The sequence below is a fragment of the Marmota monax genome, unplaced genomic scaffold, assembly GCF_021218885.2.
Source record: "Marmota monax isolate L192 unplaced genomic scaffold, Marmota_monax_Labrador192_F-V1.1 WCK01_AAM20220418_F8-fsc00588, whole genome shotgun sequence".
Taxonomy (NCBI): domain Eukaryota; kingdom Metazoa; phylum Chordata; class Mammalia; order Rodentia; family Sciuridae; genus Marmota; species Marmota monax.
The window spans coordinates 101479-116033 of record NW_026694368.1 but is presented as its reverse complement, the minus strand read 5'-3'; the positions used below and the strand labels follow the sequence as shown (position 1 = coordinate 116033).

Below are 14555 nucleotides of genomic sequence, written 5' to 3'. Positions count from 1 at the left end.
AGAGGTGTTGGGGGTGTGGTTACCATTATGCAAAACAGAAATAAAGCAGAAATCATAATAATCTGATTATTGTACAGAAAAACTTATCAATTTAACAGGTGTGTGCTTATTAAACTATATTATTTAAGCAGAAAAAAATTCTGTAATAAGAAAATGAATGCCAAAATTAAATCACTGGAACAGAAAGTCATGATCCCTAAATCAATCTTCAGACTTGAGCCAGTCTACAGATCCAGAACCCCTGAGTTGTAAGTGAAGTGGATCTACTTGAGGTAGGGCACTAATACACTGCCAAAAATTTACGTGCAAATATTTCTCCCAGTTTTCTACAAAGGGAACTAAAACTTTTTCCACAGTAACTGTGCAGTACATTAGTTTAGACATTGCTGGACAACTTCACTCTGGTTATAAACTGACACTAATTCAAAGACACACAAAACATCACTATGGTCTGGCTGTACAAAAAATAGACAGTTATGGGTAAATGATAGTCAGTTAACATAAGCTTAATAAGATAGAGGTTCCAATTGCAGCTTTTTACCTGATGGACTTGGTATTGGTAGAATCTCCACAATGGAACCACGACCTATGGAGTGAAGAATATTAGGGTGGGAATGGCAAAGTGGAAGCTGGTAGAGCTTCCTCTATATAAGAAAACAGATGACCAAAAGCAGGATTGCATTTTGCTTGATAAATAGTACTACTACATTTCTGGAAGGATTTCAGAGATTGCCGGCACCATCAAGACTTGAAAGATGGTCCAGTGATTCTTACCACATATTCATTCAACTCAACTATTTTGCCTGTGCAAACAACAGAAGTTTATGAGAAAATGATAGTCCATTACCATAAGCTTAATCAGGTGGAGGCTCCAGTTACAACTGCTATACATGATGTGCCTTCATTGCTTGAACAAATTAACACATCCCACTGGTACCTGCTATGGAGCTAATGGTTTGGGGAAATCTTTTTTTCCTTATTCTCCCATAAAGGACCAGTTTGGTTTCAGCTAAAAAGGTAAATGTGGCTAACTTCAGGTGTATGCCAGTGTTCCAGAACCATGTTATAACTTCTTTCACAGGTATCTTGTTGACTTGTTCTTCCTCAAGAACATTATGGCCTGTACATTGATTAGTTTGCGATTATTGGAACTATCAATAGATGAGAAGAAGCAACTACTCTAGACTTATTGTTAATACATTGGAGTGAGAGAGATAAATAATTCTGAATAAAATTTGTTTACTTTCTACCTCTGTTCAATATCTAGGAATTCAGTGGTGTGAGGTATGTCCAGATATCCCTTCTAAGGTGAATGGAATGATAAGTTGATGCATCTGGCCCCTGTTACAAGGAAAAAAAGAGGTATGATTCCTAGTCGATCACTTGGATTTTAGAGACAACATATTTCTCATTTAGATGTCCCGCAAAATTCTAGTTTTGAGGGGGGCCCAGAAGAAGAGAAGTCTATACAACAAATGGCAGAGTTCTGCCACATAGGTCATATTAATCACATGATCCAATTGTATGTAAAATGCCTATGGTATAGATGGCACCAATAGGTGAATTTCAATGTAAGTCCTCAGGATTTTTAGGGAGATTCATGCTATCCTTCATAGGTAGCTGTTACCTATTTCCATACAGTTCTTGGCCTGGTTCTCCTTTTCATCTCTATATTACAATATCTGATATAACCAATGTATATAGAGGAAAGATAAGTTTTGGCTCCGAGTTTGTAGATTCCATTCCATTTTCAGTTGGTTGCATTACTTTAGTCCTGTGGTGAGGCAGTACACCATAAGAAATACTTATGGCATAGAAACAACTGCTTAGAACATGGCCAGGAAGTAAAGAAGGAAGTGAAAGAGGCTGGGATCCCAGCCTCAGGTATTTATATCAAGTTAAATACCTAGTGGAAACATTATGAAATATGAAATATGTATTGAAACATGAGAGTAGCCCACTAATGTGTATATTTTATCATTTTTATTTATCAGTTTAACATAAAAGAAAATTAAATAAATAAAAATTAAATGTACAAGACCTTGAATGGACATTTGTCCAAAGAATACCAATGGCCAACAGCTATATAAAAAGGAACCCAAAGTCAATATTTTTATAATCATCAGGAAAAGTGAAAAATCAAATCAAAGCAAAATATGAACATAACCCAGTAGGATGCAAATTATAAAAATAAACCAAAACTCAACAAAACAAATAGAGGCAATGATATAGGGAAAAGGAAAAACTTGTCATAGTTGGTGTGAATTAAATATTGGCTCTGTCTGTGGAAAACACTTGAACATTCCTTTATAATATTAAAAAAAATAGAACTACATATAATCTAGCAATGCTATTTCTCGGTATTTATTCAAAGGAATTAAAACAGTGTATCCAAGTCATATGTGCATTCTTGAGACCATTATATGTTGTTCACAATAGCCAAATATGGAAGAAACTTAAATGTCCATTGATAGATCATTACATAAAGAATATCTGACATATGTATATAACAGAACATTATTCTGGCTTAAAAAAAATCCTTTCATTTGCAACAAAATGGATGAACCCAGAAGATAATATGTTTAGAAAATTAAAAAAAAAAAAGGTCTGGCACAGAAGGACAAATGTGACATGTCAACATCCATATATTAAATCTGTAAGAGTCTAACTCCAATGCAGAGAGTGGTTTTTATATATTATATGTGTAAATTTTTTCTGTATGTAAATTATACCCCAAACAACTGTTATTTGAGAAATGATAAAAGAATTCACAGGCTTTGAGTAAATTGTGTGTTGGGTGTTCACACATTATAGACATGACAAAGACCTGCATTGTAAAATGCTGAGCACTTATAACTAAATAGGAAGAAATCAAGAACAATTACTTTTAACTTATGCAAAGATGTAAATAAAAATTTTACAAAATATTATCATTAACAGAAGATAAGAATATGAAAAAAATCTTCATAGTCAGTCATCAGGAAATTTCAATTTAAAACCAAAACAACTGACACCTGGATACAGAATGGGAAAAAATAAACAATGCCAAGTGACAAAATATGGAAAGATTGAAACTCTCTTCTTGTGTTTTAGATCTCTTTCCACATTTGTCATGCTGCCTGTTAATCTACACTGCCCGCACCATGAGATCAGGGATAAGTAATTTAGAGCCTTCTGAGGATTCTATTTCCAAAATACTATGGAAATTAGGAAAAGCAGTTTTGCAGTTATCTGCTTAAAATGTGTCTCAGTAAAGCTCTGTCTTCACTGCTTTAGCTCTCAAGCAATCACAAGGAGTTTTCAGAAATGTTTTTAAAATGATCAGAAGAACGAAGCCCCTCTGTGACAGGCATCATCAGGGACCCTGCACCACTGGTCCCCAGGCTGGACCTTGGCCACCGTGCTATTTACCTGGTATTCAGCTCTCCTAGCAACTCAGGTTCAGAAAGGGAAAGGCAACTCCCACTTGTTTATGTTCTAAGTGGAGGGAATGCGATCTGTACTCTAGAGTGGGTAACACACAAACACACTGCCAGGACACCCACTTCTAAACACAAAGCTTCTCCAACAAGGGGATAACTAATTCCTGGGAGAGGATGGGAAGGTACCTGAGTTTTTCCTTCTTGTCATTAATGTCTCCACAGCAAGAATCCTTGTGAGTGGAATGAGCCACTAAAAAGCTTTACCTCTGCATTTCCTACATCCTGCCCTGATGAGCCAGAACCAGGTAATGAGGATCATTTCTCCATAATAGTGAATCCAGTGAATCCATTCTAAATTCAAGTCTCAGGATTTCGGTGAAACCACTTTAGCCTTATGTAAGATGGAAAGATTTAAACTTATAAAGACACAGCCTTAAAAATGGTTGATTTGATATTGAATTATCTGAGTGGTTTTTTCTCAACTCCATTTTATCTTTCATATATACTCTGCTTATTGCAAGAGGAACTAATTTGAAGATGGATTTGTGCCTGAACACATCGTAATGCCACAAAAATCATCTAGAATTGCAAAGGTAGGTTTTTAAAAGTGGTGAGGGTTATTAAATATTGTTGTGTTTCATATATGGTTAACATTACTTTTCTAACTTTGTCAAATACTGTCACAGAGAATCTGATTCTTAACCCAAATTTTCAAAACACTTTTGAAATATGTCATGAATCTAATCCAACATTGAACAATTTGAGACTCAGAGAGATGAAGTACTTTCTAAAACCAAGCTGTCTAGCACTAGGAACCATTATTTAGGGAAGAGACATATCAATTAATAACCAAGATTAATCTTGAAGATGAAAACAAAATTTAGTATATCTCACACCCAAAAATGACCTAAATATGAATATTAATGGACACAAATCATCACTTGTTAGTCCAAGCACAGGCAAGTTGGACTCTTTCTGATATCAAATACTGTGGATAATACTGGTAAGTCTCTCTGGCTTCTTTAAAAGAAATTTTGGAAAGCATTTCTACTCAGATTGTTGTAGGGTCAAAAGTTCTGCTTCTCTGCTGAGTGCATGCAGTTATAAAAGTGGATGAAAGTTCCTGTATGTATCCCCAGCACTGTGGTGGATACAATAATATAACAATCAATTCTCTTAACAAATGATGAGGTGGTATTGTTATTCTCAGTTTACAGATGATGATTTAGGTATGCAAAGTGGAAGGAAATGCACCCCAAAAAAGAGAATCTGCAACAAGAATCTATAAAATTGCTTAAAATACATGAAATGTTCAGAAAGCTTTATATAATATTTCTTTGCTTGTAAACAGCAAACATTAGTCTCTGACATCATTTCCTTACCTGTTAAATGTACAAATAATTTTGACCACCAAGGTTATTCTAATTATTAAAATGAATCATGTGTGGAGTACTTGGTACCTTGGAACACACATAATTCACATTAAAATATTTTATTATCAAATATAATTTAAGTTCTTGAATTTTGTAAACACACATTATAGGTTATTTTATACTATCTAATTTGTATTTCATTACATTTCCCTCATATTTATATCAAATGTTATAATACTCTAATACCTGTGGCTCTTGCCTCTGGCTTCACTGTACTGAACCTGACTCAGCTTCATCCAGGACACAGGAAGACCTATATGAGATTAGTATTCAAAGTTTACCTTAATCAAACTCCTTGTCATCCTTTTACTCATTCTCTATTCTTTTTTTGTAATTTTCCATTTCTTAATAATAAAGGGCACAATTTTTCACCTGTATATGAATATCCAGTAGATTCAACTTTTACCTCCTTTTTTGGGCTAAGTTGCTACTGGTGTATGAAATCCATTATTTCTCTTCAGGCTCAAAGTCATCCCAGATATGTTAGTGTACTCAGGTGCCAATCCTTATCTATACAAAAGCCTTTATCTATATTCTGTTTTTCTAATAGTCACTCAGGAGGCAATTTGAGTAATCTTCAAGAATTCAGAACCCTTTGATACATCTCAAAAAATAAATAAATGCAACCACAAAAAACATACAAATGTCATAAGATTTCACATCTCAGTGGCATCCAGGTATTTAATATTTATTAGGATGGAAAATCTGAATAAATCCCAAGTTGTATCACCTTTTTCAGGTACTGTAACAAGCATCCACATGAAGTACATGGAGACTACAAACAATGTGACAGAATTTGTTCTTCTGGGACTTACACAAAACCCAAAGATGCAGAAAATAGTATTTGCTGCATTTTTGCTCATCTACATTATCTCTATAGTAGGAAATTTGCTCATTTTGATAACCATCACTAGCAGCTCATTGTTGGGATCCCCCATGTACTTTTTCCTGGCCTATCTCTCCTTTATCGATGCCTGCTATGCCTCTGTCAACAATCCTAAACTGATTAGAGATGCACTCCATGAAAAGAAGACCATCCTTTTCAAAGGATGCATGGCACAAGTCTTTGGGGAACATTTCTTTGGAGGTGTAGAGGTCATTCTGCTGACAGTGATGGCCTATGACCGCTACGTGGCCATCTGCAAGCCCTTGCACTATACAACCATCATGAACTGGAGAGTGTGTGCCCTGCTAGTGGGAGTGTCCTGGATGGGAGGCTTTCTCCATGCAATCATTCAGCTCCTCTTCATCTTACCACTACCCTTCTGTGGCCCTAATGTCATTGATCACTTTATGTGTGATCTGAACCCTTTGCTCAATCTGGCCTGCACTGACACCCACACTCTGGGGCTCTTTGTTGCTGCCAATAGTGGATTCATCTGCCTGTTAAACTTCCTCCTCCTGCTGGTCTCCTATGTGGTCATCCTGCACTCCCTGAGGACCCACAGCCTGGAGGGTAGGCGCAAGGCCTTGTCCACCTGTGTCTCCCACATCACGGTGGTTGTCCTGTTCTTTGTTCCCTGCATATTTGTGTACATGAGACCTCCTGCTAATTTACCCATTGATAAAGCAGTTGCTGTATTCTATACCATGATAACTCCCATGTTAAATCCTGTGATCTACACTTTGAGAAATGTTCAGATGAAAGATGCTATGAGAAAATTGTTTAGTAGGAAATTGCTTGATAAATGAATTTGCCTGAATTCCAACATTGATTTAAGTGAGGAAAGGATAAATGAAAATTTTGGAATATCTCAGCAGATTATGATTGGATGAAAAAAAGACTGTTATTTATAAACTCTTCATTGAAAGAAGAATTAGTAGGCTAAAGATTGGAGACTACCTAACCCAAGACAATCTACTCATTGTAAGTTTCTACAAAATCTGGTCCTGATTTTCCTAGCTTTATCCATTTATATGAATTTATAGTTTTTCCTTCTAATAAAAATTAAGGATATTAAAAATACTGGTATTGATCATTAATGTCTATAACTCTAAATCAGGTAAACACTACCATTACCATATAGTTACCTGACAGAAATAGGGAGTTATAAGAAGTGGTGTACTGATGGTCCAGTAACCAGAATATTATCAATTTTCTGGACCATATGCTTAATTGCTATCATACATTTTCAGTAACGATGAGAAAATGTTCATATAATTTTACTGGTTACAATTTTTGAGAAAAGAACTGTACCTACCCTATTATAATGCTCTTTGACTATCTATAACTAAAAATCAAGCCATTTTATTATTATTTATTATTATTTTTGTATGTCAAAATGGATGGTCATACATTTCTAGTAAGATTTTGGTGTCTAAGAACTCCAGGGCAAAAAACAATGGCAATTCATTTACCCTACAAGTGGTGAGAAAGGTTCAACCATATTTCTATATTTCCTTTTAGCCTTTTGAACTAGATTATTTGCTCAGGTCACTGCAAGCTGATAGCCCATCAGAAAGAGTGATGACTTAAATAAAAGAGTTTTTGAATGTCACTCTGGAATTCCTGTTTACTAAAAGAGCAGTTATAATCCATAAAGTACTTGCCTGCTAGCTACCAATATTTTCCATAAGCAACACAATGTTTAGTACCTGATTACATATTAAATAAATAAATAAATACAGTATAAATCAAAAAAATGAATTCAATAAAACATACACTAAAATGATTACAAGGGATTATGGGAATTTTTTCTACCTTTATATCCTTCAGATGAGAATTCTGTAGAGAATTCTTGATTGCCCTTTATATAAAACAAAAATTTGTTTAACTCTCACTTAAACTGAGGAATGGGAAAGATTATGGAATTGAATTTCACAATATATGAGAAAGTGTTTGCCTTGATATTCCCTCAGTAAGACATCATTATTCTACAAATGAGGGCTGTTTATCCTTTTCCAGTTACTTTGTGGTTATATTTCATTATGCAATTATGTAATAATTTATTATGTAATAACTTATAATGTAATTATTTCAATATTACATTTCATTAAAAGTCATTTCTAATAATATGTAGATCTTCCCACACACAGAGCAATTACAGAATTAAATACTTTTCAGACAATTCTTCCTTCACTCATTAATAAACAAAATTTTGTGCCCAAGGAATATATTTTGGTGGTTTTCTGATGTGGCATAAAGTACAAATAGCTTCTTTCTTTACACATTTAAAATCTACAAAGAGACTCCCAGAAAGGAGTAGAAAATTACTGCAGAGCATTAACATTGGTAAGATAGACAGGGTGCTATGAAACCATACAAAAGGGTAGTGAGGCATGGGTCAAGAAAGATTCCTAAATGGGAAAACATTAAAAATCATATCCAAGGGAGAGAGTAGGATCAGTAAGTAAATAGGCAAGATGCAAGGCTAAATCATTCCTAGGACAGGTACTAGATACAGAGGTTACCAAAAAAAAACAAAAAAACTATGCAGAAAAACTGCATACTAACCTGAAATAAAGGTACATTGTAACTTCCAAGACTCAAAAGATAGAAAAAGGCAAGATCAAGAAAGTTTTCATAATACTGTTAAACCTTAATGGTAAGGTCCGTGGGTCAAATTTTGGTAGCATTTTAAATCTAGCAAGTAATGTAGTTAGATTCTTGTTTTGTGAATAGAGAGGAAAGCAAAAGACTATTATAAGAGTACAAAAAGTTTGTGTCCCCTTGCCTCCATGCAGACCATGTTGTGCAGTTAACAGGGAGTATTCTAGAGCTGCTGAGGCCAAAATCAAAGCCAGACTTCACTTGAGACTGCATGCTTTCTTCCCCCTACCATATTGGCTTTCTTGATTTCCATTTGTCATTTGTTAAAACATCTTCAGCTCAAGTTCTGTATCTATAGAACACAATCTGACGTGGAGAAAGACGAATTGTTCCCCAATTTTTTAAAAGTTTTAGACAACAGAACTGATCATGAGGAAGATTAGAAAGAGAAGAATCATAGGTATGATTCAGGTTCTGACTTCCACCACCAAGTGTTTGAGGAAATTCAGAAGATGGAGGAGAGAGAAACACAAGTTTTTGCAAGTGAAAAATTCCTCTCTGTTTCCTATAAAAATGTTTTCCCTCCCATTACCAGTGGACTTCAAAAGATTAATTTTGAGGTCATTTAAGACATTAAGTTATAAAGTAAAGGGAAGATATAACACTGACTCCCAATACTAATATTGACCCCAAACAAATGGAAAGGGTAACTGTAATATTATAAAAGTTAAAATGCACCACGCCTATTTCAAAACTGGTGAAACTGGTTTTCTGAGTGTTCAACAACTAAGACTTGGAGGACAAAAACAAGAAAAATGAAAGTATAAGAAGCCATCTGTGAAATACAGGAGGATCTTCTCTTGGCCTGGAAGCCAGAGAGAGAGAGGCCTGGCATTGGGAACTTTCTGTAGCTCTCACATATATTGCCCAATGCACATGGCCCTTCCCTCTGCTCTCCTAGGAAGGTTCCTAATAGTAGATCCAGAGATGGGTGTAACCCATTAGGAACAGAACAGCCCAACTTTAACCTTTTTTGGAGAAGAACATTCTATGGAAGGCCCTTGATGTCTCCCAATATAAATAAAGCAGATGTGGGCACCATTTTGCCAGAAGCTCCATCCATCTGATCAGCTTGCCCATCCTTCCCCCACTTTTGAAACTACTTTCTGTGTTCTGTGATTTTTGCTATTGTATTTCTCTTAGCTTTTATTTCTCAGCCAGCCCATTCCACCAAGGGGAATCCCATTCCCACTGCCCCCATGAGATGTGGGTCGGATAATAGGTCTTAATAAAACTGTCAATATTTTGGCCATTGCCCTCCAGGATCATCTAAGACCAAAAGAACAATGGGGCCCCTCTATGTTGATCATATCCAGGAGGCAAGAATACAAGAAAGAGCATGAGGTCCCACAGTTCTCTTCAGAGGCTCACCACCAATGAAAGAAAAACCCATCAAGGACTTGCTTCTCAAGGGTCCCAGCACCACCCTGAGGACCAAGCCCCTAACACATAGGTTTCTGAGGGACATTCAAAATCCCAAACACATTAGCCACCAAATGACCATGCACACTGACCTGTCCAACATGATATTATCTTGCTCACAAAAACAAAGTTGAGCCTGCATAGCACTCACTACTTCATCATCAAATGTAGTGGTATATATTTCTCCAATTTTTAAAAATAAGCAATGTACTCAATGGGCATTTCTCCAAAGAAGATAAATAAATGGCGAATAAGCAAAAGAAATGGCTGTCAACATTACTACTCATAGGGAAACATAAATTGAAAGCACAGAGAAAAAGAACCTCGAACCTTTCAGATGGCTATTATTAACAAAAAGAAAAGAAAGAGAAAGAAAAAAATTGGAAAAGATATAAAAATAAGAACACTTGTGTTCTATTTATGGGACTATAAAATGTTTGACTTCTATGAGATTTGCTCCTTAAAAATTAACGACTAGATGATCCAATTCTATTTTTGTGCACAAACACAAAACAATTGAACTCATGGACTTTAATAGATGTGCACTCATGTATATGGCAACCTTAATATCCAAAACACATAAGCAATTCAAGTGATCTACAACTAAAGAACAGATTTTTAAAATGTGATACATACATACCATAGAATATTATCCAGTATTAAAAGAATGTTCCAATACTTGCTACAAGATGGATGAAGCTTGAGGACACTGTGTTAAGAAATATTAGCCATGCACAAAAAGTTTAATACTAAATTATTCCATTTATATGAAGTACCTTAAAGTAGTCAAATTTGAAAAATCATTTGGAATTTTTTTCATGTGAGATATTTTATGCTCCTTTATTTAGTTACTCATTATATTACATATTTAGGAACTCATTGGTATTCATTTTATACTTTAAGATATATTTCAATATTGTATTATTTATTTTGATGTCCAAATTATTTATAGCTTTGACTATGATGGCTTCTATCGGTTGACTCCAATTTCTCTGTCACATATGCTTATTAAAGTATGTGCATTTTAGAATTCCCTACTTTCTGCCATTACATGATGCTCAATTGATCATATAATTTGTGCTCCAGACCAAAAATCAGCCATTACCTCAAGAACTCCTAATATTTCTGTTGGAGAATGTTACTAAAAATAATACCAATACTCTAGATGGTTATTGTTTCTTATTCTTTTAAACAATGGCACATTTTGGCACATTTAAATACAATAGGCCACCTCTTTTTCCCACAATAAGACAAATGGATGGTTAATTCATTATCACAACTTATTTGTGTTTCTTAATTGGGAAGGAAGGGACCCTTTAGAGAACAACCCTTCTCCAGATTCCTGTGTTTAGCATCATTTGTATATAAATACTCCTCCCAGGATGACAAAAGAGAAGCCTTCACAGCCAGAATTCTGTGTGATCATGGATTTAAGGAAATGGGTGAATCTGGGACTGATTTAGCCTGTCTTCTAAAATGTAGAAGTGAATAAAAGCTTCAAGTTGCAAATTTAAAGTGAATCTGCTTCAGACAGAATTAGAGAAGCATTTTTTATTCTCATTTAAATACATGACTCCAAAATTGCCTTGGGAAGGAAAAAAAACAACTGAACATACTTAACTTATAAAAGAGTAAGCAAAGCAAGGAAGAATTGCACTTGGAAGTAATTTAATCATATTTGATAGTTGCTGGAAATTAGTAAAATCAATGCCACAGCCAGTATCTAAGGCATGGTAGGCACTTGTGGAAGATAGAAATTCTGGAGGCTTCTCTGAAAGCACTACAATCCAAGGAAAGAAAATGGAAATAGAAAGCATGCACAGCAGTTTCTGATGGACATGGGCACTACTCTGTGGGTAAGGAATATTGGTAGACAGGGAGATGAGAAGCAAATGAAAACAGTAACTATTGCTGTGTTCCAGGAAAATATTTCAGGGTTCCCAGTGGTGATGATGTTGCAATGGATACAGTAGAAGGCAAGCATCCCTTCTCCTCCTGGCCATTGAGCATAGAAGAGTATGGAATGCCACTGCATTATATCTATAAGAAATATAGATATGAGGAACAGATAAAGTCCTCTTCCTTATGTTGCTTCATTCTAATTTACATCTTTCTTATCTATCTATGAAATTTACAAGTGTTAGTTTTTTATTTGATATTCACTTCTGTTTGAGTGCATGCAGAAAATCTCATGAAGGCAAGCAAACCTGTAGGTATAGTAATGTTGTGGTGTTTACTGTGATCAAAGAGCACTGGATTTCTAAGATACCCATGCAAGTGACTCACCATCTCAATCAAGACTCTGGATCACAGTCCTACCTTGGGAATACCACAGTGCCTCCTGCCTACACCAGAACATAATTGTTAAGGCAAAATTATGTGACAGTGTGAATAGAACTTCTACTAAGGTAAGGGTTTTTAGAACTTTATTTTTTATGCATCAAGAATATAAAACATTTTCAGGTGAATGTGGAGACTCTCATGCTAAGTGAAATTAGCCAAACTCAGAAACTCAAAGGTCAAATGTCTTCTCTCATATGCAGAAGCCAGAATAAAATAAAGGAAAGGGGGAGGGAAGAATAGGATAACATAAAGAACCAATCAAATGTAAATTAATAGATGAGCAAAAAGAAGTCAGAGGAGAGAAAAGAGAATAGAGGGGACAGAATACTTGAAGGAAAAGAGGGAGGGAAAAGGGGGATCATGAAGTGAAATCGATTTTCATGTATGTATGAATATGTTGTGATGAACTCAACTACTATGTATAACTATTAAGGCTTAATAAAAAAAGAATATGACACATTTTCAAATTTTACCACAGTGAATACTTTTTAAAATTTGGTCTTCCTCCAATCTCTGATGCCAAAAATACAATCTCCTCTTGAACTCTGAGACTATGAACACTTTGTAATCGCCTGATGTGAACAAAAATCTTACCATCTAAAGCATACACATCTATTTCTTTTCTTTTTATATTTATGATCATATCAAAAGTTTATTTAATGATTGTATTACAATGTCTCATTGGAAATGCATATTTGGAACACAATATATGGGTTTTAATATTTTTAAAAACTTGGAGTCTTATCATATGCTGTCTTTGCCTGTGGTACAACTACAGAAATAACATTTTTAGTGAATGTGCCTTATAAGCAAATCCTTCTGATGTTGAAAAAGTCAACCTCCTTCCCCAGAACTGCTCTAGATTTTGTAAATATTAATTTAGAATATATTTTAAAGGCCCGTGTGTGTATGTGTGTATGTGTGTGTATAATTTTTTAATGTTTGCATAAAAATACCATTCCTGATTCATTCAATCTCACGGAGGCTGATATGGGCACTAAATTGTTATCTATCTTTCACCTCCAGGGAAAGGGCTGTTAGGAAGCTCTTTGTGACCATGAGTGGCTATATAGTTCTATAAGAAATATATTTTAGTATTTATTATAAATACTATTATTTATGAATGTAGAAAATTACCCCCTAAGAGATTGTGCCCATTTAAATACCTACCAAGAATATTTAGAGTTACTGTTTTCCACATCTTTCTCATTAACTATTTATTAAAAGATATTTATTTAAAAAACCACAGTTTTAGTTCGAGAACTGAAAAGATATTTCTTTGGAATTTTAATTTGAACTTACTTTTCAATAAAAATCAAACCTCTTTATGATTCTTTCTAATAAGAAAAGGGTGTCTTTTAAAATTGGCACTTTGTCAATTCTGTATGTGTTCTTTTTTTTTAAGTTGACCTGTGAAATCCACTTAAATTTGAAGCAAATATGCTTTCTTAAGTCAAGAGATTTTTACACATATTTTATTCACTTCATAGTTAACTTTTGTTTTTGACTGTGCCATTATTTGGAGAACATATGTGACAAGGTTCATAGAAAAATTTAATCCTGTATTTTGTACAGTCAAAACAAACAAATGATCACTTTATTTCTATATTTTCTCCCTTGAAGTCAGGAAATGGAATACCTGATAATATCAGTTGTAATTCTATTGCAAGTTTCAGCTGTAACTTGGAGCATTTACTGCTAACATTTCTGAAAATCCTTAGTCATGAACCTGAAATTTGGAAAAATACTCTTATTGATGTATGTTTTCCTCTTTTTCCTTTATTTTAATGTGTCTCCTAGGGTCTAAAAAATATATTTAAATATTCAGAAACATAAAGAATAAAAAAAGAATTTAAGTATATATAACATAATGTTATAAAAAATTGTAGATGCTGAATTTGGACATAAGACATTTCAAGAGGTAAAGAGAGATTGACTTAGTTAAACAACAGATTTAACTAACTCTTGTTGGACTGGATCAACTCTCTTGTTCATTCACAAAATTTTGCTTAATATTTTTATTATTTTCATTTCTCTTTTCTCCTCTTCTATTCTCTCCTCTTCTTTTCTCTTCATGAAGGCAATCTCAAAAGTTTAGGAAGTTATTTATTAATGTTCAGAATATTTTAACAATAAATATACTAAACTGCATTGACAGATTCAAGAAGGTTAAAAGCATAGTGAAGTAAATTCATTATTTCTGTTTCTCTCTTTCCCTCTCTCTCACTCATTGAATATGTGTGTTTGTGTGAAAGAAGTGATCTCAAATGTTTAAACAATCATTACTGAAATGTTCAACATGCTTATTTTATAACTACATTTTAATAGAAGCACCAGCTTCAAATTATGTGAATGTCTATTGAGATAAATCAAGCTTAAGCATTC

The 14555-nt window shown here is 34.4% G+C and overlaps 1 protein-coding gene across 1 annotated transcript; it reads left to right on the top strand.

Annotated features, from left to right (window-relative positions):
* Positions 1-5623: 5623 nt before the first annotated feature.
* LOC124109235 (olfactory receptor 4C46-like) lies at positions 5624-6547 on the top strand. Its single transcript, XM_046467763.1, has one exon. It carries the CDS (start codon positions 5624-5626, stop codon positions 6545-6547), a length of 924 nt encoding a protein of 307 aa, XP_046323719.1.
* The last annotated feature ends 8008 nt before the right edge of the window (positions 6548-14555 follow it).